The 23,973-nt window shown below is 35.8% G+C and overlaps 1 protein-coding gene across 2 annotated transcripts in view; it reads left to right on the top strand.

The window, feature by feature from the left end:
- RYR2 (ryanodine receptor 2) overlaps positions 1-23,973 on the top strand; it is a 725,859-nt gene that overhangs the window by 586,152 nt on the left and 115,734 nt on the right. For both annotated transcript variants that reach the window (XM_081249359.1, XM_081249358.1), the window contains exons 64-71: positions 4,710-4,770; positions 6,018-6,256; positions 7,762-7,843; positions 12,136-12,266; positions 15,102-15,422; positions 17,000-17,240; positions 17,644-17,731; positions 18,880-18,972. In XM_081249359.1, the coding sequence (XP_081105485.1) occupies positions 4,710-4,770; positions 6,018-6,256; positions 7,762-7,843; positions 12,136-12,266; positions 15,102-15,422; positions 17,000-17,240; positions 17,644-17,731; positions 18,880-18,972 (1,256 nt within the window). The remainder of the gene's footprint in view (positions 1-4,709; positions 4,771-6,017; positions 6,257-7,761; positions 7,844-12,135; positions 12,267-15,101; positions 15,423-16,999; positions 17,241-17,643; positions 17,732-18,879; positions 18,973-23,973) is intronic.

Genomic DNA, 23,973 nt, shown 5'->3' on the forward strand with positions numbered 1-23,973 from the left:
TTCAGGTGCACAGCAAAGTGATTCAGTTATATATATATATACATGTATCTATTCCTTTTCAAATTCTTTTCTCATTTAGGTTATTACACAATATTGAGCAGAGTTCCCTGTGCTATACAGTACATCCTTGTTGGTTATCTATTTTGAGTATGGTATTCATCACTAGAGGATCCTTAAGGTCTTATCTAACTTAAAGGTTCTGTAGTTTTACGACAGTGTGTATGATAAAGGCAAGAGTTTCCTGGATTAGGGTTGCTATATAAAAAAATAACCTAATTGTTATAGAGGTTAAATATCAGACTCAGAATGAAAATAATATATAATAGTATTTGAAAATAATATCAGAAGATTGTATTAAAGAGATAGATACTTCTTTCATTTCAACATATTACTCTGAGAGAATTTCCTGACTCTGAGACAAATGAATAGAAAATGTAATATATATTCTAAGTTTAACTGAAACTTCTCACCAAGTTAGGGACTCAGTAATTTTATTCTTTTCAATATCACTGACTTCAGAAGTAATAAAATCTTTGACATGCTTCAATTTCTGTCTCTTCATAATTTTGAGAGAAATTTGTATCTTCTAGCATAATTTTATTTCATGTTATTAATAAGGATTTTTCCAAGATTAATCATTTCTGCAAAGAAGAGAATATAATGAGATATTGTGTCAAGAGCCATGCTAGAAAAAGTAAAGAAGAAGAATAAAAATTAGAATGACTATTACTGTTTTCCCAGAAGAGAGAAAGTCAACATTCTGAGAATTCTCAATAAATCAGATTAAAAACAAGTGGTACGTGACATATCAAATTTTCGATGACATTGAAAACTCCTGGATTATAGAAATCTTATATTAAAAACCACAAAACAGTTTGGGATTAAGATACAAGAAGGATATTTTGACTCTTAACAGCGTTAGCTTTGTTATTTTTATTATTTAGAGAGTTGTATTATTTTGTGAGAATTGGTAACAATGTTTTTAAAAACCCAGTGCTTGCTGTATGTTGTTATGAGATTCAGGTATGAGCTGTGATTTTAATTTTGTACCTTTTACACTTATACACACACACACACTGATGCAAACACAATCTTAAAGATAAATAGGCGATCCATAAGTGTTTCCCTAAGTGTTTAGAGGTGATGAGAGTTATATTTGAAGACAAAGAAAGTAGCTTGAATCTTGAAAAAGGCGTGAGTTGAAGGTATCAAACTTTTGGTTTTTATACTGCTCAGAGCAGTTAAGAAATTACATATAGTTAACATGAAAAAATACAGTCATCACCTTAAAATTTTACCATCTTACTACGCTTTGTCTAGCCCTTCCTGCTTACTAATAGCGTGACTGACATACCTGATTATGGTGATCTGGAGAGCCTTTAGAAGGACCATATCCAGGTTGCTATTTTATTTAAAAGCCTGACTACGTACTTTATCTCTTCAAGACTAACCATTAGTTTAGGCATTTATACATGCCAATAAAATTGATACTTTTGCTGGTCCATACATTCAAATGCTGAAGGTTCAGTTAATACTGTTACTGCATTCCTTAGGGTCCTTTCTCCATTTTTTACAATAAGATGTTTCCATTTAAAGTTGTACTATATCTGCTCTGGAGTGTACCAAAGTGTGTCAACTTACATAGCTTACAGTTTTGTGACTAACAATCACAGGAATCTCATATTCACCACACACATTTTCATTTGACCCACAGAACTTGTCTGGCCACTGGTGCCCTTTCCTACTCTTTTTACTCACATTCCAGTCACTCCACAAGTATTTAATTGAGCTCCTGCTCTAAATCAGGCACTATTCTATTTGCAGAGCGGCATCAGGGAACAAAGCAAACAAAAATCACACCTCACTGATTCACTTTGTTATAAAGCAGAAACTAACACACCATTGTAAAGCAATTATACTCCAATAAAGACGTTAAAAAAAAAAAATCACACCTCATGAGCTTACACAAAAGGAAGTTTAAAGTACCCCGGACCTCCTTTTGGCAAAAGGCATGGATAAGCTCGGTACAAAGTACAAACACTGATAATCTGTATGAAGAGACAGTATAACTGTGAGTCTTAGGAAGAGAGTAGGGGACAGGCCTCTCTGATTTGGTGCTGAATTTGGTTGCATGAGACTCATAGGCATCCCTTTGTATCCCCTCTTCCTCCTGGGCCTTCCCTCTGTCATTTTCTGTGCTGCACCCTTCTTATTTTTTTTTTTTTTTTACCTCCAAACATTGGAGGCTCTGGGACCTTTATGCTTCTTTATTTATGTTCATGCTGGCTAATTTCATTCAGGCGCATGATTTAAAAAATTATCCATATGCTTATGAGGCCCAAGTTTACAGCTCTAACTCAGATCTCATCTCTGCACTCCAGGTTTTTTTCAGTTGCCTACATCTCTACTGGAGATGAATTGGCCCATCACACTTGACCTGTCGGAAGCAGAACGCCCAACCCTCCCCTCTCCCCTCCCCTCTCCCCTCCCCACACATTTTGCTCCTGCCTTGGGCTCTCCCCACGTGATTGAATCCGACCACTATTCACCCAACTGCTCACACAGTTGCTCACCCAAATGATCGTGGAGTCAGCCTTGTCTCCTTTCCCCATCACCAACATGCAACCCATAAGCAAAACCTCAACATACATTCTTTTTTTAATATATATATAAATTATTTATTTATTTTTGGCTATGTTGGGTCTTCATAGCTGCGCGTGGGCTTTCTCTAGTTGCGGCGAGCGGGGGCCACTCTTCGTTGTGGTGCATGCTCTTCTCATTGCAGTGGCTTCTCGTTGGGGAGCATGGGCTCTAGCCGCCCAGGCTTCAGTAGTTGTGGCACGTGGGCTCAGTAGTTGTGGCGCACGGGCTCTAGAGCGCAGGCTCAGTTCTTGTGGCTCACAGGCTTAGTTGCTCCATGGCAAGTGAGATCCTCCTGGACCAGGGCTCGAACCCACTTCCCCTGCATTGGCAGGTGGATTCTTAACCACTGAAGCACAATCCAAAGTGCTTGCTCTGGTTGCAAGGCTCTAGAACCTGTTTGCCTCCTCTCCACCTTACATTCTCCTTCTTTCCCCTGAATTTTCCCACATCAGTCATCTTGACTTCCTTGCCTGGACCACCAGGTTCATTTTCTGCCCCGGAAACATGCTGTTTCTACCACCTGGGCCCTTCTCCCAGTTATATGCATGGCTTGTTCCTTCACTTCATTCAAATCTCTGCTCAGGTGCCACCTTCTTGGGGAGGCTCTGGTGACCACTCACCCTATTACTCTATCCTGTTGCTCTAATCCCTATTCCCTGCTTTATATATTTTTACTGAGGCCTGACATTATGTTACATACTGATTTATTTTTTGCTTAATAGTTCATTGTCTGTGTCCCCCATTAAAATGCAAGTACCATGAGAACTCTATTTTGCTTATTATTGGAAGTTTAAGAGTACCTGGTATTTAACATGTATTTATTGAGTGAATGAATAATTAAATGAGTAATACTTCTAAGGGCTGTAGTATTGTAGAAGCCCTAGCACTGCCACCAGTCAGTAGACAGGAGGAGCATGACAAATTCTGCCCTTCTGCTGATTTTGTCTTCATTATTACCTGGAAGTTCTGAGATTCAAAGCACGAGATTAATGGAACATTTTCTGAAAGAATTCAAGAGTCTCAGCAATGAATACCTTATTATTTTTTTCTTATTTGCATCATATCACTAAACTGGTATGCCCACATTCTAAGGCAGTTATTTCCATGTATATTTCATTTGTTCCTTTTAGGGTCCTTTTGTGTATAAAGAATATAACATGCTCAAATGTTTTCAAAACTCACATTTATTTAGGAGTTTTTAACCTAAGGACCAGGGAATGACTGTATATATTACAAATAGGAGAGTATGGAATGAGGAAGTGATGAGTGTCAGACTGTATTGTGAGTGGTCAAATCATTTTGTTACTTTGGATTCATATTTTCTTTTTTGTATCCTTATCACAAAATAAAATATTTGTACTCATTATGTGATTCATATTTCTGTACTTTGTGATGAAATATGCCAATCAGAATGGCTGAGTTTCATCTTATTTTCAAGAAGGGTCACCCCCGTTTCAAATATCTCATGAGTAATGTTTAACTTATTCAGCCTCTGATGCTTTTTTGCATGATAGTTTGGTACTACTTTTTCACCAAAGATGAACAACATTCAGGCAAATTAGTTCATGTCAATGCAGTTGAATTCAGGCAAATTAATGCATCTCAATGCAGTTGAATGCAATAAGAAAGCAGATATACTTGGGGTAATTAAAAGGGAATTAAATTTATTAGACTTTTAGCCCACCTCATTTCACGAAGGATATCAGCTGACTTAAAAAGTTGGCATACAATATGACTTAAAAATAAGGTGAGCTAGTATGGAGAGGAGGATATATTTGAAAAATCCAGTGAAAATTCTTTAGCCTGAGGCAGTGCTTTGAATGCTTCTTGAGTATGTCAGCTATTTGATGAGACATGCTTTATTGCTTTTCTACTTACATTCGCATAACCACTTTTAAGCAGAAAAACTGCATGATTTTAAACTTGATTATCAAAAAATCTGTTGAATTGAGTTATCCTTACTGAGCTGTGCCCTTGACTAATTTTTGGAACACAAACATTAATAGAAAAGAAGAGCATTGAGAAATTCTCAGGGCAATTTATGCAGCTTTTTGTTTCCTCTTTAGGAAATGATGCAACATCAATTGTCAACTGTCTTCATATTTTGGGTCAGACTTTGGATGCAAGGTAAATGGATACATTTTTATTTAAATCACTGAGTGTAATAATGATATACAGGAATAATAAGAAGAACCTAGTGTCTTTATTCTTTGGGATTGCAATAAAGACTTTAAGGTAGGTGAAAAGAATATCTTTTGTAAATTAGTAATACAACGGCCTTTTATTATTTTTATGATCATATATATATTGTTATTTAAATTTTAAGTAATTTCTGTAGCAGCTAAGTATGTAATTGAGGGTTGAATTGGGACTGTATTATGTGAAGTAAAAATGATGAGCTACAACTCTAGAGGTTTTATTAGCCTCAAGGCATGGTAGTTGTTCTCCATATTTCTAATAACATTTAGCTTTATAGGAAATATGAAGGTTTCATTCTCATTTTATAGATGAGTAAAGTGAAGCTTAAGATTGCATAGTAAGTGTGGAAATATACCAGTTTCCAAGTCTATGCACTTTCTACTCTGCACTACTACTAAAATGACCAGAAATCCAAATACAAAACCAGTTTGGTTAGCATGATTGATTCAGCCTTTAAGCCATACATTTAATTTACTTATTATCCAGGATACATCTAAATAAATAGTTCCTAAAAGTCTTCTACAGAGAATATGTGGTGATACTCTTGAATTATCCATTTTTGTGTTTAAAAGTTTATTTGAGGTGTTTTGTATAATAAATGAAGAAAGGAGATGCTACCATACACCTTCATTTTCTACAAGAAATGGCAGCTTTAGAATGTCACTTCTCTACAAAGTTCAGCCTTCAGAGCTTATTTTGAAAAGATTGATTGTTACCCTTAAGGTAAAAAAAAAAAAAAATCCATATCATTCTTTAACGTGGTTTAGCCGGCATTAAATGTTTCTTTCACACCTATAGCCTCAGAAAACATTCTAGTTTTGTTGGATTTGGGATGAACTAAACTGACTCAGGAGCTGGGTTTCTTAGTTATCAAGTAAATATTCTCAATATTTGAGACCACAGGTGGAAAACGTAAAGCATTAGAACTGCCGTTTGCTCCGAGGTCCTAATTAAGTTGACTACAAAGGCATTTAGGAAACGTTATGCATTTACGGAGTGCTATTGCTGTAACTTCAAGTATATAGGAAAGAATTATTTCAAAGTGGATTTAAAAAATTGAGTTGACTGAGTGAATGTCATCATGGACAAAAATAAATACGATGTAGAAGCATGTTTTATTTGTATTTCGCATGCTCCTCTCACAAGATATAAGCTGTCTCTTCTTTACTCCCTAGGACTGTGATGAAGACTGGCCTGGAAAGTGTTAAAAGTGCACTCAGAGCTTTCCTGGACAATGCCGCAGAGGATCTGGAGAAGACGATGGAAAATCTTAAGCAGGGCCAGTTCACCCACACCCGAAACCAACCCAAAGGTGTTACTCAGATTATCAATTATACCACGGTGGCACTGTTGCCAATGCTGTCATCATTATTTGAGCATATTGGCCAGCATCAGTTCGGAGAAGATCTAATATGTATGTAAATCTATTACTTAGAGTTTCATTATCTACATAGTACAATCAGAAATTAACAGCCACATCATTGACGTTATTCAAACACTGCCTATACATTAAAATGTTTTTGTTTTGGTTTTTTTTTAAGAACACTTTAGGTTGACATTTGAGTTACAAAACCAGAACCATTCTTAATAGAGATAGATCTCTGAATCACATGGATTCACAGAAGGGACCAGTAAGGTACTGGTTATGGACAGTCACGCCCACATTGTTGACATCCAAGTTCCAAATTTTACACGTTCTGTGGTGTCTCTTTCCATGGAAATTTTCTAATGCAGTTTCACCAAAGGACATGCAGCATTAAATGTTTTCAGATTATTTCTGAGTCGATGCAGGTTGTTTCTGCAAGCTATCCTACCAATAAATTTGAAGACTGCTGAGACAAATTCTGCATCTAAATAACTGACCTACTAGGGTGGCTCAAATATCGTTTGTTTATAGGTTTCAGTCTCTTTTCATAGGGGATTTCAGCAGCCGTTTCTGGCTGGAATTCTGTGGTTATTAAAAATATCCACAGAATGCCCAAGGTTGCATGGAAAAGAAACCACGTGACCTAAGTTCCTGCTCTCCTGCCTGTATGAACATGAAAGATGCTATGAGCCCTTGTCTACCAGTCAAGTGGGTCTTGCTTGCAGACCCACCCACTCAGACTCAGTGTTGTAGGTCTCCCTGGTGAAGTACAGCTCTGTGTAAAAACAGCTCTGTGTTCATCAGTGAATGACATAACCACTAGTTTCAAAACATTGACATTGACACTGCTTGAGCCAATGGGAGGATTACTTACAGCCCCATGTGGACACAGAAACAAATATGGGGGATGAGGAGGATTTCTCCATTCATGTCATGGTGTGTCCTCTGGGAAATGGTAGCAGAGTTGGCATTAGAAATCCAATGTTCTTAGTTTTCTTTGCCTGTTGAACATGTTTATTGGATCAGAGATCATCTAAGAGGTTTTACTTGATTTTCTAGCTTTAAAAGCTCCAAGAGTGACTTACTTATGCCTTGAACTTCAGGTCATTTCAGAAATAAATGATACACCCCGTTCTCTGGCATTCTTATTCTTGTTCATTTGAGAGTTAAAATAAAAGGTGCAGTCTTTATATACCTTTGGAACAGGAGTCAAAATGGACCTGTCCTCCCAGATATCCTTGTGCTTAGTTTTATTCTTGAAGAAATCCTTTATTCTTATACCTAAAGCAATTGTTCCTGATAATATTCTGTCTGTATAATCAGAGCACAATTCTTTAGAATGCTTTCAGCTCCTTCAAGAAAAGAATTTTGTTTGAGAAAAAGGTCTTAAATTTCATTTTATGTGTGTGTGTGTTCTTGTATTGCTTTTTTTCAAATATTAAAATGTTAGTATGCCTTTAATATGGAATTTTGTTGTTAGCCGAAACTTTCTCGGGACAGTGTATTGATAACAAGTGTTTTTTTTTTTAAAGTGAGATTCTCTTTTTCCTTAGTGGAAGATGTACAGGTATCATGTTATAGAATTCTGACTAGCTTGTATGCATTGGGAACCAGCAAGAGTATTTATGTGGAAAGGTAAGATTTTAAAAGTTTAACTTTGTATTAATAGTTTTTTCAAGTGTTATGATTATTTATTTCAGGGGTCTTCACTTTATAACTTTTTCCTTAATTATAAACTAAACAATCAGATTGACATATTGAATTCCTTGGGAGTAATTAGACAATCTTTAAGCTAAATTTGAATTGATATAATAAAAGACAATTACGAATTATGAACAAAAAGTGTAAAGCCATAGTGGTAAAGCCTATATTTAATATAAAGTTTAAACTTAGAGTGTTAATGAGGCTTACGAAGGAATCTGCTAGTACAGTTTCTAATTCTGTATTGGAAATACAAAATAAGAATGAATATAGGCAGTTAATTTTTTCATGTTCTCAAGTTCAAGAGGAGAAGATTAGCAGAGCCAGATGTTGTGGACAGGTCAAGTAAGATAAGGTGTCCCCACTGAACTGAACAAGAGAGATCACATGGGCAACTTCTGTAAGATTTCTGTGGAAGAGAGAAGAGAAAGAGGGCTTTTTTAAATGTTAGAAGAAATAAAAAGACATTCTAATAGAAGACCAATAAATGAAATAAATAAGTCAAAGGATGTTCTGAGAGAAGAACATTGAATAGATGTAAATTCTCCCCAAATTAATCTTAATTATAAAGAATTTCAAGTAGAAATTTGTTTTTTGTTGAACTTGAAAAAATTTTTAAAGTTCATTTGAAAGAACCAATGCATGAGAATCAATGCAATAAAATTTTGAGAGAGAAAAGTAGAGTAATAAGGGCATTCACGTGGCCTACCAAACATTAAAACTTAAAAAGCAACAATAATTAAAATAAGTGACAATTACAAAGAGGTAGGAAAGTAGATCAATGGAAAAAGATAATTGAGTTTACTCTGAATATTTTTAAAGTTTTACCTGCATTTTAAGTTAAACTATCAATAGTTTCATATGATTTTTATGGTTATAAAATATTTTATCCTAAGGAAGTATTATAATTTATTGAAATGTTCCTTTATTTTTGACATGTAGGCTCTTTTGTCTTTTTCACTTACATAAATAATGCTAGATCTATGTTCATAGTTTTCTGTGTATATTTATTTTATTTCCTTTATCAGAATTTGGAGATCTAGGTTAAAGAGTATGCATGTATTAAGGGTTTGTGATACACATTTTACTATCTTTAAAAAAAATGATTCAATTCATACTTTAAAGTTTTACAAGAGAATTCTCTTTTCCTCACATTTCTCATTTCTGATTATTACCCTTTTTTACTATTTATAAATTTATTAGTTGAAAGTAAGATCCTACTTTTATTTTCAAATGCATTTTCCTCATTACCAGTTACTAGCTATTTGTGTGTGTGTGTTTACCTTACCATTTGTACTTATTTTATAAATTGCCTTTTCTTATTTTTTTGTCCATTTTTCTATTAATGTATTATCTTACTGATCAGTAATAACCATTGTATTTGTTAACTATTAACTTCTTGCCTGTTATTTCTCCTGTTTTTATGACTTCTAGCATTTTTTTACCTTTATATTGCTTATATACAAATCATTATGTGCAGATAGTTTTTTATGACATGAGAATTTTGGATTTTTATATAATCAGATCTAGCAATTATACCATACGTGTTTCATCCCCTTAGTTTCATGATTTTAAGAAGTTTATACTATACCCTTAATAGCTAGAAAGTCAAATATTTATTCTCCTAGGTTTTTCATGCTTTCAGTTGTTTAGATTTACTTTTTAATCCTTTTATTCATTCAGTAAATACTGATCAAATGTCAGGTTCTGGGATACAACAGTGAACAAATAGATCCCTGCTCTCAGAGAACTTATATCAAGGGAGAGAAACAAAACAAGGGAACCGATTAACGTAACGGGGGCAAGTTATTGTGTGTGAGTTGGCACACAGTACAGAGAATGACACGGGGTGATCAGGAATGCATCTTTGAGAACACGGCTTTTTAGACTCAGAACTTTCTCTACGCAACAGGAAACAGGTAGAAGATAAGTCAGGTGTAAATAGGTCTGTGTGTAATAGCCTTCATTGTCTCAGTGAAGTCTGAATTGAGTCTTCAGCCAGAAGACAGTTGAAGAAACAAGTGTGAGAAGCTTGAGGGAGGCATAGAATGTCTGAAATGATTGTCTCTGGAGTATGAAGGGATTTACTGGAAATGAGCCTTTTCCTGTTTCTCTTTGGTGTTATGTAGAATTCAAATTCAATTTTTTAAATCGTCCACCATGTCTCTAATATAATGATTTATTAAATATTTCTCTTATTTACTGATTTAAAACAAACTCTTCATCATATACTAAGTATATTTGCTAGGTTATATTTCTAGAATTTCTATTCTGTTCTAAATTACTTGATTTTTAAATGATTAGAGCAATACCATCTAGCCTGAATTGTTAGTATTTTCTAATACATTTTAATATCTGGTAGTCCAAATTCACTCATACCTCAGCAGTTACTGTTATTGTTGTTTCTACTCTTGCCTGGGTATTTTTCTTGATAGAATTTGGGATCTTTCTGTTAGATTCTTTTTTTTTTTTTTTGTGGTACGCGGGCCTCTCACTGTTGTGGCCTCTCCCGTTGCGGAGCACAGGCTCCGGACGTGCAGGCTCAGCGGCCATGGCTCACGGGCCCAGCCACTCCGCGGCATGTGGGATCTTCCCGGACCGAGGCACGAACCCGTGTCCCCTGCATCGGCAGGTGGACTCTCAACCACCGTGCCACCAGGGAAGCCCTCTGTTAGATTCTTTAAAAAGATATATATTTTTTCAGTTAACTTTGCAATTATAAAGCGAGTTTGGGAGAATATAAAAATAAAAATTTGAAAGTGAGTAAAAGGTATTTTGAAAAAAATGACACTATACTAAAAAAAAAAGTAGTTATTTTAATACAGCTCATCTAAAAGAAAAATTGCTATTTCCAGAATAGCAACAGAAATGATCAGAGTTGATCTGAGTTACTAATTGAATTTATATCTTAAAGTGAACTATTAAATAATTCAGATGAATTATTAATGAAATAAAAGGACTAGCCCAGTCAGATGTCTGGAAATAGATTATCTACTTTGGGGTCATACATGAAACATTTTAGGCTATTAAATTCTTAAATAAAGTATTTCTCATTCTTTTAAAACATTTATTGAACCCATATTGTGTGCCAGAAATTTTGCAATTCTGTATCCCTGTTTTTAGGTAAGGAAAGAAAAACTTGAAAAGAGTAAGTAATTTTCCTATGGTGAGTGACACAGTGTTAGGACTACGATCAGGACTTGGGTCTGTCTGAATCAAAGCCCATGCTCTTTGTAATTTCTTGATGTCCTAAATTATCTTTAGTAATGAAATGTTATGAAATGTTTGAATTGAACTTTATCTTATTCGGTGTCATTCTATGAAGGAATATTTTCTCCTAGCTGAATATATATCTAGTCATTTTTAATTAAAATATTAGATAATCAGACAGTGTTAATTTTAAGTATTATGTTTTTCAGTGAGAAATTTAAAACTAAGAGAATTATGTAATCTTTTCTTAATTTGATCCGTTTTATTGACTTTTAAATAAAATACATATTCAAACTCATTTAAGGAGTTCATAATTTGCTGAAATAACTCTTACATTATTCTATATTTAATAAACACTTAACATGCCAGTAAAGCCTTGGATTAAGTAGGTAACTGAGGAAGAGAGAATTTATATCAGTGGCAAGGGAAGCCTTGAATAAATTCATCACAGTCTGATTCCCTTCCTTCCCTTGAAAATGATAAATTAATTTTAAGTGTTATCAATAGTTGTTAGGATCTAATATGTCCTTACATTTCCTAGCTACCCTGAAATTACTTATACATGGTAAATTTTCAGAAAGTTTTATTTGTATGTTGTATTAGTACTTGAATTTTAAAATTTTTATCAAAATCCATTTATTCACGTGGCAAGAATTGTTCCTTAGGTCATCATGTTAAAAGAAAGAAAGAAAAAAAGTAAAATGTCCAAACTTATGAGGGAATTTACAGGACTTGGGGTTTATTTTCCTTGTTGTTGTTATTTTTGTCTGTACTGTTTTTAACTTCTTTTTAGCTGACAGATAATTTAGGTGTGTTTTTTTTTTTAATGGCAGGGAATTTGCTATTGAAAGCACATGATGTTTTGCAATATAGAAATTGGATTTGAGGGTTAGTTTTTATCAGTAGCAGTAGCACTATGATTGTCCTTCTTTTAGGTTTACCGTTCCAATTTTAATATAACTTCTTCAGTTTTTCACTTAGAAGACTTAAAAAATATAAGCGTTTTCCACTTATAGGCAACGTTCTGCATTAGGAGAGTGTCTGGCTGCCTTTGCTGGTGCCTTTCCTGTAGCATTTTTGGAAACTCATCTCGACAAACACAATATTTACTCCATCTACAATACTAAGTCTTCTCGAGAGAGAGCAGGTAACACAGAAGCATGTGCACTACTTGATATTTGAAGCTAAAACTTAATGACATTTGTTGTGTTTTCTGACCGTGATTTTTTAATGGGCTATTTTAATTTATTATCTCCATGTTATTTGTTCTTAGGTGTTATTATTTGGAATTTTTTGGAATGCTGTATACTATTTCCGTAGTGTTTCTGAAAGAAAATTAGTTTAATTTCTGCTAAGTCAATGAACCACAGACAAATTAACGCTCTTAATAATAAGAGAGAATAATCAGCAGATATGGAAAAATAGGTCAATCTGATTTCTGATTCAGTTATCTCTTATAGGTAGTCAGTAAGTATATGGTATTCTTATTTGTTACAGTTATAGATTTGTACCTTTCATTTCTCTTGGTTCACCGGGTATGTCTATCTTATTGGAACAGTTTTATTCCATGTGATGTTTTTCTGATAGTTTGGTCCTCTAAGTCTGATAAAATATATTTTATTTTAATCATTTTCCAAAAGCCCTCAAGAGTTTCCCCAACTTGAACAAGAATTATTAGCTGTTCACAAATGCATACGTCTCTGTTGATGAGATCATTTCTCTGTGTAATTCATGTCTATATGGGAGCTACTGGTTACACTGATTTTATAGTGAATTTTTCAAGTAAAGAACCTCTTAAAAACTTGAATAATCGTTATTTAATTTGCCTAATTTATGATTCGAATTTCACATCACAGAGGAAGTTAAAGAAAAATATGTTGAACATAACTTAGCAATATTTTTCTACATAAGTTTCACAATATATTTGTAAACAGTAAAACACAGTTGAGTTTGGATTGTTAATTATCTGTATAAGCATGTCTTATTAAGTTGTCTTATTAAGGATTTTTGATTCATTAATATTTTTAATGAATCAAGAATGAAGCAGATTGTTATTTTGTTACAGGTAAGGAAATACACAGAGCAGATAATTTCCCCGCTTATTTTCTGTAATACACCGTTTGCATAACAAAGGAAAGGAATTGCATTTAATGATTCTCCTTCATTCATTTTTTTAGTCAAGTCATTCAACAAACGATCATTGGTAGATGGAGAAGGTGGTATATACAAAGATAAGATTTGATTTTTTCCTTCAGGGAGTTTTTAGTTGCAGTAGAGGGAGAGAGACTAGTGAATATATGTGATAGAATTCAGAATAAAGAGCACTGGGGACACAAAAAAAGCAGTTTGAGCTGAGAGCACCTGGGAAGGCTTGGCAGAGTTTGTACAGATGAGCCTTGAAATTAGGAACACTGAAAGTCTGGTACGTTAGGGGAAACTTCAAGTACTTTGAGGTGGCAGTAGCTTTCAGGGAAGAAAGAGAAAAGATGAGGCAAGAATGGAAAGCCAAGAAGAGGCGAGGTAGGCTTCCTGTGTCAGGTAAGGAGTGGGGACTGTACCAGCGCAAAAAGGATCCTTTTATTGACTTTAAAAAGGGGAGTAACATGAGTAGCTTTGCATTTTAGAACTCCATCATGGCAGAAATAAGGAAGACGAATGAGTGTGCATCACCAGTTAGAAAATGATTGTGGTAACGCAGAAGAAATCTAATTGGGCAAAACCCCTTGGATGTAGTCTATAGTGAAGAGGTTATGAGAAATCCTAGAGGTAGAATCATCTCCTGTAGGAGATGAAGGAGCATCACAGCCTAGAATTTCTCCCAGGTTTCTAGCCTGGGTGACTCATTGGATAATGTCGTCCTCACGAGATAGTAGTGCAGGCTCAAGTGGTAGATTGGAGAGGAAAGGTCAAGTTTAAATTTAGACCCGTTATATTTTCGTTGCTTTTGACACATTCCTTATGAGACACACAAAAAAACTTTAGGAAATATGGCTTTGAGAGTTATTCTCTTACAGTAGAAGCCCATAGGAATGGCCAGAATTGCCTAGGCAAACGTATAAGCTGAAAAAGAGAAGTGAGTTCAAGATAAATCCCTAAAGAAAACCCATATTTAAAAGTTCAGCAAGGAGAAAAGAGTTAGCAAAAGGAGACTGACAAAATTCAGAAGAGAGTCAAGAAACACTGAATGCATTGAAGTTAAGGAAAAGGGGGATTTTAGGAAAAGGAACTTTGATCAGTGATGTGAAACGCCCTTGAAACACTTAGTAAGATAAGGATTGTAAAAGAATAAATTTGTTCAGTGGTGAAAAGCAGAAGCCTTCAATTCTGTGGCTAGGAGAGTACCTGGAAAGGTAAACAGTCTAAGAGAGAGCTGAGCATGTGTATAGGTTTGCTGCGGAAGAGGCAGTAGAGAAGAAGGAGTTGAAAATACATTCCTGAGCAAGGCAGCTGCTGGAGGGTAGACAGCATCAGAACACAGGTGAACCATGCATAGGGACCTCAGAACTCCTGCTGAAAAGGGGAACAGACGTGAATGTGAGACCAGACACACAAATCCTGTCCAGATGAGAGCAGGCAGTTCGAAGAAGAAACATCTGATATTCCTAGAAGGATCGGTCATTTGCTGATCTTCAGGTGGTTGGGTAGGGACTCGGGGGAAAAGAAAGTTTGAAATAACTGCCATGGGAAAAGGGAGAGGCACAGGGAGCTTTATTCAATATCCTGTGATAAACCATAATGGAAAAGAATATAAAAAATGAATGTCTGTATGTGTATAACTGAGTCACTTTGCTGTACAGCAGAGAGTGGCACAACATTGTAAATCAACTACATTTCACTTAAAAAAAAAAAAAAAGAGAGGAATCCAGCTGAAGGCATGGCAGGTCTGGCTGAGTTTTGAAGCCCAGTGTGAAATGATTGCTTGTGTGTGTTTCGGGTCACTTCTTTCACTGAATACATGTCATTTGTACGTGTGCTTCTCTAGCTCTTAATTTGCCAGCTAATGTCGAAGATGTTTGTCCAAATATACCATCTTTGGAGAAACTCATGGAAGAAATTGTGGACTTAGCTGAGTCCGGTATTCGCTATACACAAATGCCACATGTGATGGAAGTTATCCTGCCCATGCTGTGTAGCTACATGTCTCATTGGTGGGAGCACGGACCCGAGAATAATCCAGGAAGGGCTGAGATGTGCTGCACAGCTCTGAACTCAGAGCACATGAACACGCTGCTGGGAAATATCCTGAAAATCATATATAATAACTTGGGAATTGATGAGGGAGCCTGGATGAAAAGGTTAGCAGGTAAGACTGGAAAGGAATGTGCCACTTCCATTTGTTTATTTCCAAAAAGATTTGAAATACAGAAGACTAAAATTTTTCTATCTTAATCTTTGTGAATATTTGCTCTGTGCTCAAAAAATATTCTGGATTACTTCTGTCATGCTGTTCTAAAAAAATAATAGATTTAATCAGACATTGGGTAACTTTCCATATAGTTACTACTTTTAAGTGAGTAAACATTTTCTAGATTTGACTAATCTCGCTAAGATTAATCAGTGAACACAGCAGTAAAAATTAATGATTCTGCAGACAGAGACAAAAATAAAACTGGATTTTGAAGCCACCCAGGTTTAGTCATCTCTCTTAGCAGGAATGGGGGAGGATAATCAAAAGATACAAATATTTACATTTAAGCTTCTCTATCATTGCACTATTTATATTGAGTAATTGGAAGCAATTTGAATGCCCAGCCACTAGCATATGGCTAAATAGTTTGGCACATCCATATACCAGAATATTATGCTTTTTTTCAAACATTAAGATTTCAACAATATTTTATGATGTGGAAAATGTTCAGTATATCATGGAGGATTAAAAGAAGAACTTTAAAAATTTGAATTCAGAAGTTTACATATGATATTACTTATTGGGAAAATTTCCAAAAAAAATACACCAAAGTCTTACTAATTTCGGTAGGGTAATTATGGTTGATTTTTAACATTTCTCTTTTATACACTTCCCCAGTGTATGTATGTTCCTCTTAGGGAGAAAAATATTCCTTTTAAAATGGCCTAAAAAACAAACTTATGGTTACCAAAGGGGAAAGGTGAGGGGGAGGGATTAATACATACACACTACTATATATAAAACAGGTAATCAACAAGGACATACTCTATAGCACAGGGAACTCTGCTCAATATTTTGTAATAACCTATATGGGAAAAGAACCTGAGAAAGAACGGATATGTGTTTATGTATAACTGAATCACTTTGCCGTCTACCTGAAACTAACACAGCATTGTAAATCCGATATAAAGTAAAAATTAAATTGAAAAAATGGCCTAATCAAGTTTAGAACTGTTGCTAACAACTACAACTATTATTAAATAAAAGAGAAGTATTATATGTAATCTAACTCTTCCACTGGGACAAGGATGGGGACAGTTATAATGAGATGGCGTAGTAGTTAAGTAGGTAGTGGTCTCATATAAGTATTCAGTGGTGTGTATCTCTTCTAAAAAAAGGCCCGGGGGAACTTTTCCATTTGGGGACTTTTCTTCTTTGTGTGAAAATAATTGATTTCCAAAGTGAATGAATGCCTTTTTAAAAATTCTAAATTAGCTGCCAATTTTTTTCTTTCTTTCTTTTTTGAAAACAAGGAAGCACATCAGTTTCAATTCAGTAATCATTTTTGAACAGCAGCTATGTAATTAGGTTTGGGACTAGAAAAAGGACTGCGGCATGGGCTGAATTCTAAAGGAAGTCATGTGCTGGAGGAGAGGGAGGCTTAATCATGCTGTACAATTGTGATGACCATCTAATCCTCATTTTAATGAATGTTTATGCAGAGTGGAATATTAATGTCTGTCTTCAAACAGTATTTTCCCAGCCTATTATAAATAAAGTGAAACCTCAGCTCTTGAAAACTCATTTCTTGCCATTAATGGAGAAACTCAAGAAAAAGGCAGCAATGGTGGTATCAGAGGAAGACCATCTGAAATCCGAGGTCAGGGGGGATATGTCCGAGGCTGAACTTCTCATTCTAGACGAGTTCACCACGCTGGCCAGAGATCTCTATGCCTTCTACCCGCTCTTGATTAGATTTGTGGACTATAACAGGTAGAATGTTCAAAAGTGATCTAATTTCTCAAATTAAGTCATAACCTTACTGTGTTCATATGTCCCAGTGGAATTGCTTCATTCATTACTTAGCAATGAGCTTTTTCACAGTGATGACATTATCAGATGCGAATTTCACCAAACATCTTAAAATTACAATTGGAAATCCCATTGTGGAGCAGTCTGCCTTGTGGGTGTAAAAGATAGCACTTTGACAGTTACAGTGTTTAAATTATTTAAAACGTTACAGCTGTACACTTGAAGCCATTTATGAGCTCTGTGGACAAGCATGCTCACCCTCAGTTTACTTGGTTTCACGTTTAACTTTACAAGTGTGATTTTTTTTAAATTAACTTTAGGGAGTAACTGAGACACCACTTTCTTTATTTATTATGTGATCTAGGGCAAAGTGGCTAAAAGAGCCTAACCCAGAAGCAGAAGATCTTTTCCGCATGGTTGCAGAGGTGTTTATCTACTGGTCAAAATCCCACGTAAGTAGGAAAATACTGACAGTGCTTACTCTCTGGAATATGTTAAGGACTTGCAAAATTTAATGAATTTTCCTATCCCCTTAGTAAATACCTATCAGAGTGTTTCTCAAGGTCATCTCCTTAGTATCACTTAACTGGTCAGGAGAGAGACTAGGTTTCCCTGGGGAGTTTGATGCAATATAAGCCTTCTTTTGAGTTTTGTAATTTATCTTCAAACAATCACAGAGATTTTTAATTGTGCTGAGTATTTATCATAATCAGTAGGTTTTTAGATGAATGCCTAGTGTTAGTTTCAAGAATAAGAAAAAGAATCTGAATATGTGCTTTTGAATCTCATGGATATATTTTAAACACAAATCTGTTAATATATGTTATATACGTTCTAACCCAAATTTTTAAAGGTGAAACTATGTGAGCAGTTATAATATTAAAATTAGAATGTTAATACGAGCTGAATGAAAGTTGAGGCTTAGTCTTTTCACTGTCCTTCATACAAAATCTTTTATTACTCATCAATTATTAACATATTTAGTTGGTTACTATGAAATTATTTTGCTTGGGTTATGCTCCTTTAAAAAAGAAACACGTATAATTAGATTGTTAACCTCTCTTTTAAAGCTCTGTGATTATTTCTGCTTTTATTCTGTATTTGCTTTCACTACTACCACTGCTTAAACACTTGACTTTGCCAGTGTTTTTATGTTCCTAAATTAAAAATGAATAAAATAATTTTAGGGTATATGAAAAAGTAGATAAAATATCTGACAGAATGGAAAGTTGTGTTATAGTTGTGCATGCCCTTAGGAAATCTGTGTTTATCCCAAAAGGCAGTATATGCTTACCACCAGTTAGTTGGTGTTTGAGTATTCATTCTGCCCCTTGGTAGGTGTGTGACTTGGTTACTTAAATTTTCTGAACCTTAGTATTCCCATCTTTGAAACATACATATTTCTATCTAGTTCCCAGAATTGTTGCCCCCAGCCAAGCACCCTCATTTGATATTCAACAGCTATTTGTTTCCTTTCTTTATAAGTCTTATATATCAAATTACTACTTATCTTTGTAGAAAGTTTAGGTTCCTTTGTAACCTCTATTACATGAACTACTTATCTGTGGTTTTAATTAAAACTTCCTTTGGGACTTCTCAGAATTTCAAAAGAGAAGAGCAGAACTTCGTGGTACAGAATGAAATCAACAATATGTCTTTCCTTATTACGGACACCAAGTCAAAGATGTCCAAGGTATTATTATAATCTGTTTAACTCTCTAGAAAATGTGTGAATATAACGTTCATTAGTTGAATTGGTTGATATTTTTTAGACCTTTTAAAGGTTTGTAACTGGAATTTGATGGATTTGATGATATGCTTACTGATTAAACACACATACACACACACAGTTTTAAGGGTACCTGGGACTTACTGTAATCAGGTGTGGCAAGACATGTAGACATGGAAATGACTGTCATGGAGGAAGAAGATTTTACTCACAGTTCCCTGGAAACAGAAGGCACAGCGTAGAGTGAGGACACATGGGGAAGCACCAGGGTCAGCCATGAGGCGGAGGGAGCAAGGGGAAGATGTGCACAAGAGCCTTTATTATGGTTTCTGTGGAAAGGAGCAGACGAGGTAGGGTAAGCAGGTTTAGCACTGGCTAGCTTGAATCATTTCAGCAGGCTCTGGGGTGTAGGGACTGTCCCTAGTTGTCTGGTACCTGGCCCTGGGTGATGAGGGCAGGTGGATTGAGATTCAGGTAAAGGAGGTGATTGGAGGACAAGGACTCTGAATTGATTGGTTTGTATATGAAAGGCGTGCTTGCAGGCAAGTAATTTTCTATCTCTAGGAATTGACTAACCCTGGGAGGGGCACTCAAAGATCAGCAGGGACCACGATATCAAGGCATCACAATACAAAGACATGCTTAGGGCTTCCCTGGTGGCGCAGTGGTTGAGAGTCCGCCTGCCGATGCAGGGGACACGGGTTTGTGCCCCGGTCTGGGAAGATCCCACATGCCGTGGAGAGGCTAGGCCTGTGAGCCATGGCTGCTGAGCCTGCACATCCGGAGCCTGTGCTCTGCAATGGGAGAGGCCACAACAGTGAGAGGCCTGCGTACCGCAAAAAAAAAAAAAAAAAAGACATGCTTAATATACACACACACTCACAAAATTGCCAATCAGTATAATATAGATATAATTAGTCAATAATATGTATTCATCAGAGGAAATGTGTGTACATTTATGTGTGTCAAATAAATACACCGCCAAATAATTAGCTGCATTGTTTAAGAACCACATGGATGAATTCTAAGTTCTCACATATGAAATGGAAATTTTTGTTTTCTCCATCACTCATGTTGCGGACTGGAGGACCTTTCAAAACACTGAAAAGTATGTGCCTTTATCTTGTGAATTACCACTAAATAAGAAAATGAATATATTAGATGGCGTAACACACAAAACCTGCTACCAAATGGCCAAAGATGCAAAATAGTGTGGCACTGTGGCTACGGAAATCAGTCTCGACCAACTCAACAAATTATGGGAAGAGAGATGAACCCCAAGCATCCATCTGACTTGTTTCATTGTCGACCACCAGGACAATAAAATAGCATCACTCAGTACTCTAGTCTTATTCAGAGTTGTAAATGCCATGTATTTGATTCTATTACACATGAACTCAAAGCTAATGCTGGCTGAAGCTTTGCATGACTAGAACAATTGTCCGACTACTACAGGCTGTTACTCTGGGCACCTGTGCTCTTGAAACACTCATAAAAGATGATAAATTTTCTTTCCTCTGGGCAGACAGTAAGCCTAAAGAGTGAGGAACTGCTCCTTCAGAAGATGCTATACTAAAAGTATGTATTTCACAGGGATGTTCTGAACTGAAAACTGTTAGTGAACTACCCTGCTTTGTCAGTATGTTGTCAGTGTAGGCCAGTGTTAACAAAGGCATAGAGAGGACATAAGAGGTCAGTGTTTTCTTTTGGAGGATGACAATGACTCCAGTGTATTATCAAACTCAAGATAAATTAAAGGTCTTCAGAGCAGAGGTCTGCATACCTCTATACAGACATCCTCTTCCCTCTTTTCCATCATTCTAGTCCAAGGATTCTCCAAGCATACACTCAAAGCATTGTACGTCCTGTAACCTAAACTGAGGCATCTACAACCATTGACATTTACTCCTATTTTTAGGAAAAAATCAAAAGTAATGGATAGGAGCATCTCAAATTTAATGTCCCCCCCCCAAATTTTGTTAACCCTTTTAGTCTTTTTACCTATGGCTGCTAACACTCTGAGATGAGATAGATCGCAAATAACAGTAATATTGATGAAAAATTTAGAAATCAGCGACTATGCCTTGCTTCTTTGCTTTAAAAATTTTTTTTGCCTGCATATGTGCTTGACATTTTATATTGTGGAAATACAATAAACTTTTTTCCTAGAAAAAATGTTTCCAGTTCAAACAATGGAGTCAAACATACTAACATGTTACCTATATTGTTTTACTAAAGTAATCATGATGTGCATGTGTCAACATTTGGACAGATTTGAGAGTCACTGGTTGGTCATAGCAGTGTCATAACTGCAGTTTTTATCAGTATCATTGAGGTTCTCAGCTGACCATGGATGGCAAGAGGGATTCAGAAGTGGAAGGTAGTCAGGGGATGAGTAAGTTCTTTCCCCAAAAGCTGTATCATTTGGGTCTGGTGTCAAGAATGGATACCAGTAGGGTGGCGAGAGGTCTTACATCTGAAACTGAAATGAACAGAGAGGTGTTCCCTCCTGAAATGCTGAGAGCAGAGAGATGCAGAAAGCTTCAGGGATTTCTGTGACAAGACCTTAAACCATCTGTCTAAGGCGTCACAGCAGTCGATAGAGCCACCCTCCCAGAGTCCTGCAGGAAAAACGAACTCCTTTTGGCCAGAGATTGAGACCAAATGCAAACACCAACCAAAGGACACATTGTCACACATCAGTCTTCAGCCAGTCGCTCGAGCAGGGATAATCACTATATGTATGGAGTGCCATTTCCCAAATTAGAAGAGTATATAAGTTGGCCAGCAGACCAATTTGGAATAGGAAATCTGGGATAGGGAAGCTCATTTTGGCTTAAAGCAAAATATATGTAGCCCAGAGAGAGGCCAGTGCCTGTATAATTGGCCATAATACTCTGGGAGTTCTATTTTTCTTATTTTTTGAGGAACCTCCATGCAGTTCCACAGTGGCTGAACCAGTTTGCATTCCTACCAGCAGTGCACAAGGGTTCCCTTTCCTCCACATTCTCACCAGAACTTGTAATCTCTTGTCTTTTTGATGAATAGGCTCACTTTTATCCTTCATATATCTAAATTTTCATAAATCATTTATGATTTTATGTCTATTTTGTAGGCCATTTTCTTGTAGGAATATTAGAAAATTCTTCCCTTTTTCTTGGTCCTCTATTAAATTTTAGGTTATTTTAGGTGAAATTGTTGGAGCTGTATTTGTGGTGCGTGCATGTGTCTGTGTGTAGGTGAGAGAGAGAGAGACAGACAGACAGACACACACACATACAGTTGATTTAAGAGAGAGGTCATTTATTCAACTCCTTAAATATGCTGTTGACAGAAATGATAAACAATCTGTAATAGGAATAGAAAAGCGTTTTATTTGAGCCAAACTGAGGACTATAACCCGGTAGACACAGATTCAAGAAGCAGTTGAATTATGTTCCACCGTACTACAAAATAGGGGAGACTGACAAAGGCAAACACTGCAAAATTACATAAGTTATTTGTCAAAAATTATGACTGGACCTGGCAAGAAGTAAGTGTGCTTGTTAAGTAAGGATTGGTCTGGGTCCAAAATAGTTGCATAGTTACCAAGGAGATCTTGAGACTACAACGCTGCAGCTGGCAGGGGCTAGCAGATGTTTTGAGAATGGCTGGTGGTGTCCTTGAGACTGGTACAGTTCAGAAAATTCAAGTTCTCTGTGATTCAGGATCCTGTCTCAGACTACATTCACAGTGGCCACTGAGCTCCATGTTGGATGTCTGAGCCACAGTTACTCTATTTTAATTTTTTAAATGCATTTGTTGCTTCAGTGGTTAAAGCAGATGCACAATGCATGTTTGATGGGTCACAAAACAGGCTGTTCTAATTAGCGTAAAATTTAAGTTAAATCATGGAAGCCAGAATGACTTTCCCAGATCTCAATATGTGAAAATTTCTTCCATCAGTGCCTACATATTGACCATGTTATTGTGTATTCATATCTGATTCAAATGTTAGGATTGAAAATGAACTATGCAAATTCAATAGTTTTAGCAGTTCTGTTCAAATTATCGAACAGCTCCTATGTGTAAGGCACAGTGCTTGGTTCTGCATATACAAAAAGGAACAAAATAGGTTTGGCCACTTCCCCAATGAAGCTCCATAGTCTGGGGAGGAAATCGGCACTGAACAAGGAAAAACCAGCCCTTATAGATGCACATGAGGATATTTGCTTGCTCGTATATTTAATTTCTTCATACCAACAGTGGACTGTATCACCCATGAAAGTTCAAAGATTTATTGACTGTTCTTTTCAGTTTACAGATTTCCTATGGTATAGAAAGCAAAGATGATATTTTGAGCATAAGTAGGAATTAATTTATCTAGTACTTCTCAAAACTGAGCAGTGTAGAGTTGCCTTTAGTGTTGATTTAAATTATTTTTATTATAAGGTTGCTTAAATATTTATAAATATCAAGCCAGGTATAAGCTCCTTCTACTTTTACAACAGTAAAACCAAAAGACCTTTACAAGTTAAAATCAAAGAAAACTTCAGCACCAGTAAAATTTAGACTTTAATGTATTGAGTAATATTGTTTTGCAAAAACTAAATTACCAGTATTGGGTAGAAAAATGTTTGCATAATTTATATCAATTTCCTTAATTTTTAGGATGGTGGTTCCTCATTTGGGTAATTATTTTTATCAGTGTGATTAGGTTTCCTTTTAGCAAAGAGCTCATGTGAAACCACTGATTCATTATTTTTATGGGTTAATCAATTTAATAGTACAAATAATTATTCACTGTTCTTTTTCTACTAAACTTACTGAGAGTACTCTCTTACAAACTGGTACAGATAAAAGCGGGATCTACACAATAAGTACATCTCTTTGGAAAGTGAATATGATTCTTGTTACTGTGGTTCAGATATTGTAGGTTTGATATAATATATCAATATATACTATATATGTAAAAATGTAATACAT

This window comes from Mesoplodon bidens, assembly GCF_964165515.1.
Source record: "Mesoplodon bidens genome assembly, chromosome: 1".
Lineage (NCBI taxonomy): Eukaryota > Metazoa > Chordata > Mammalia > Artiodactyla > Ziphiidae > Mesoplodon > Mesoplodon bidens.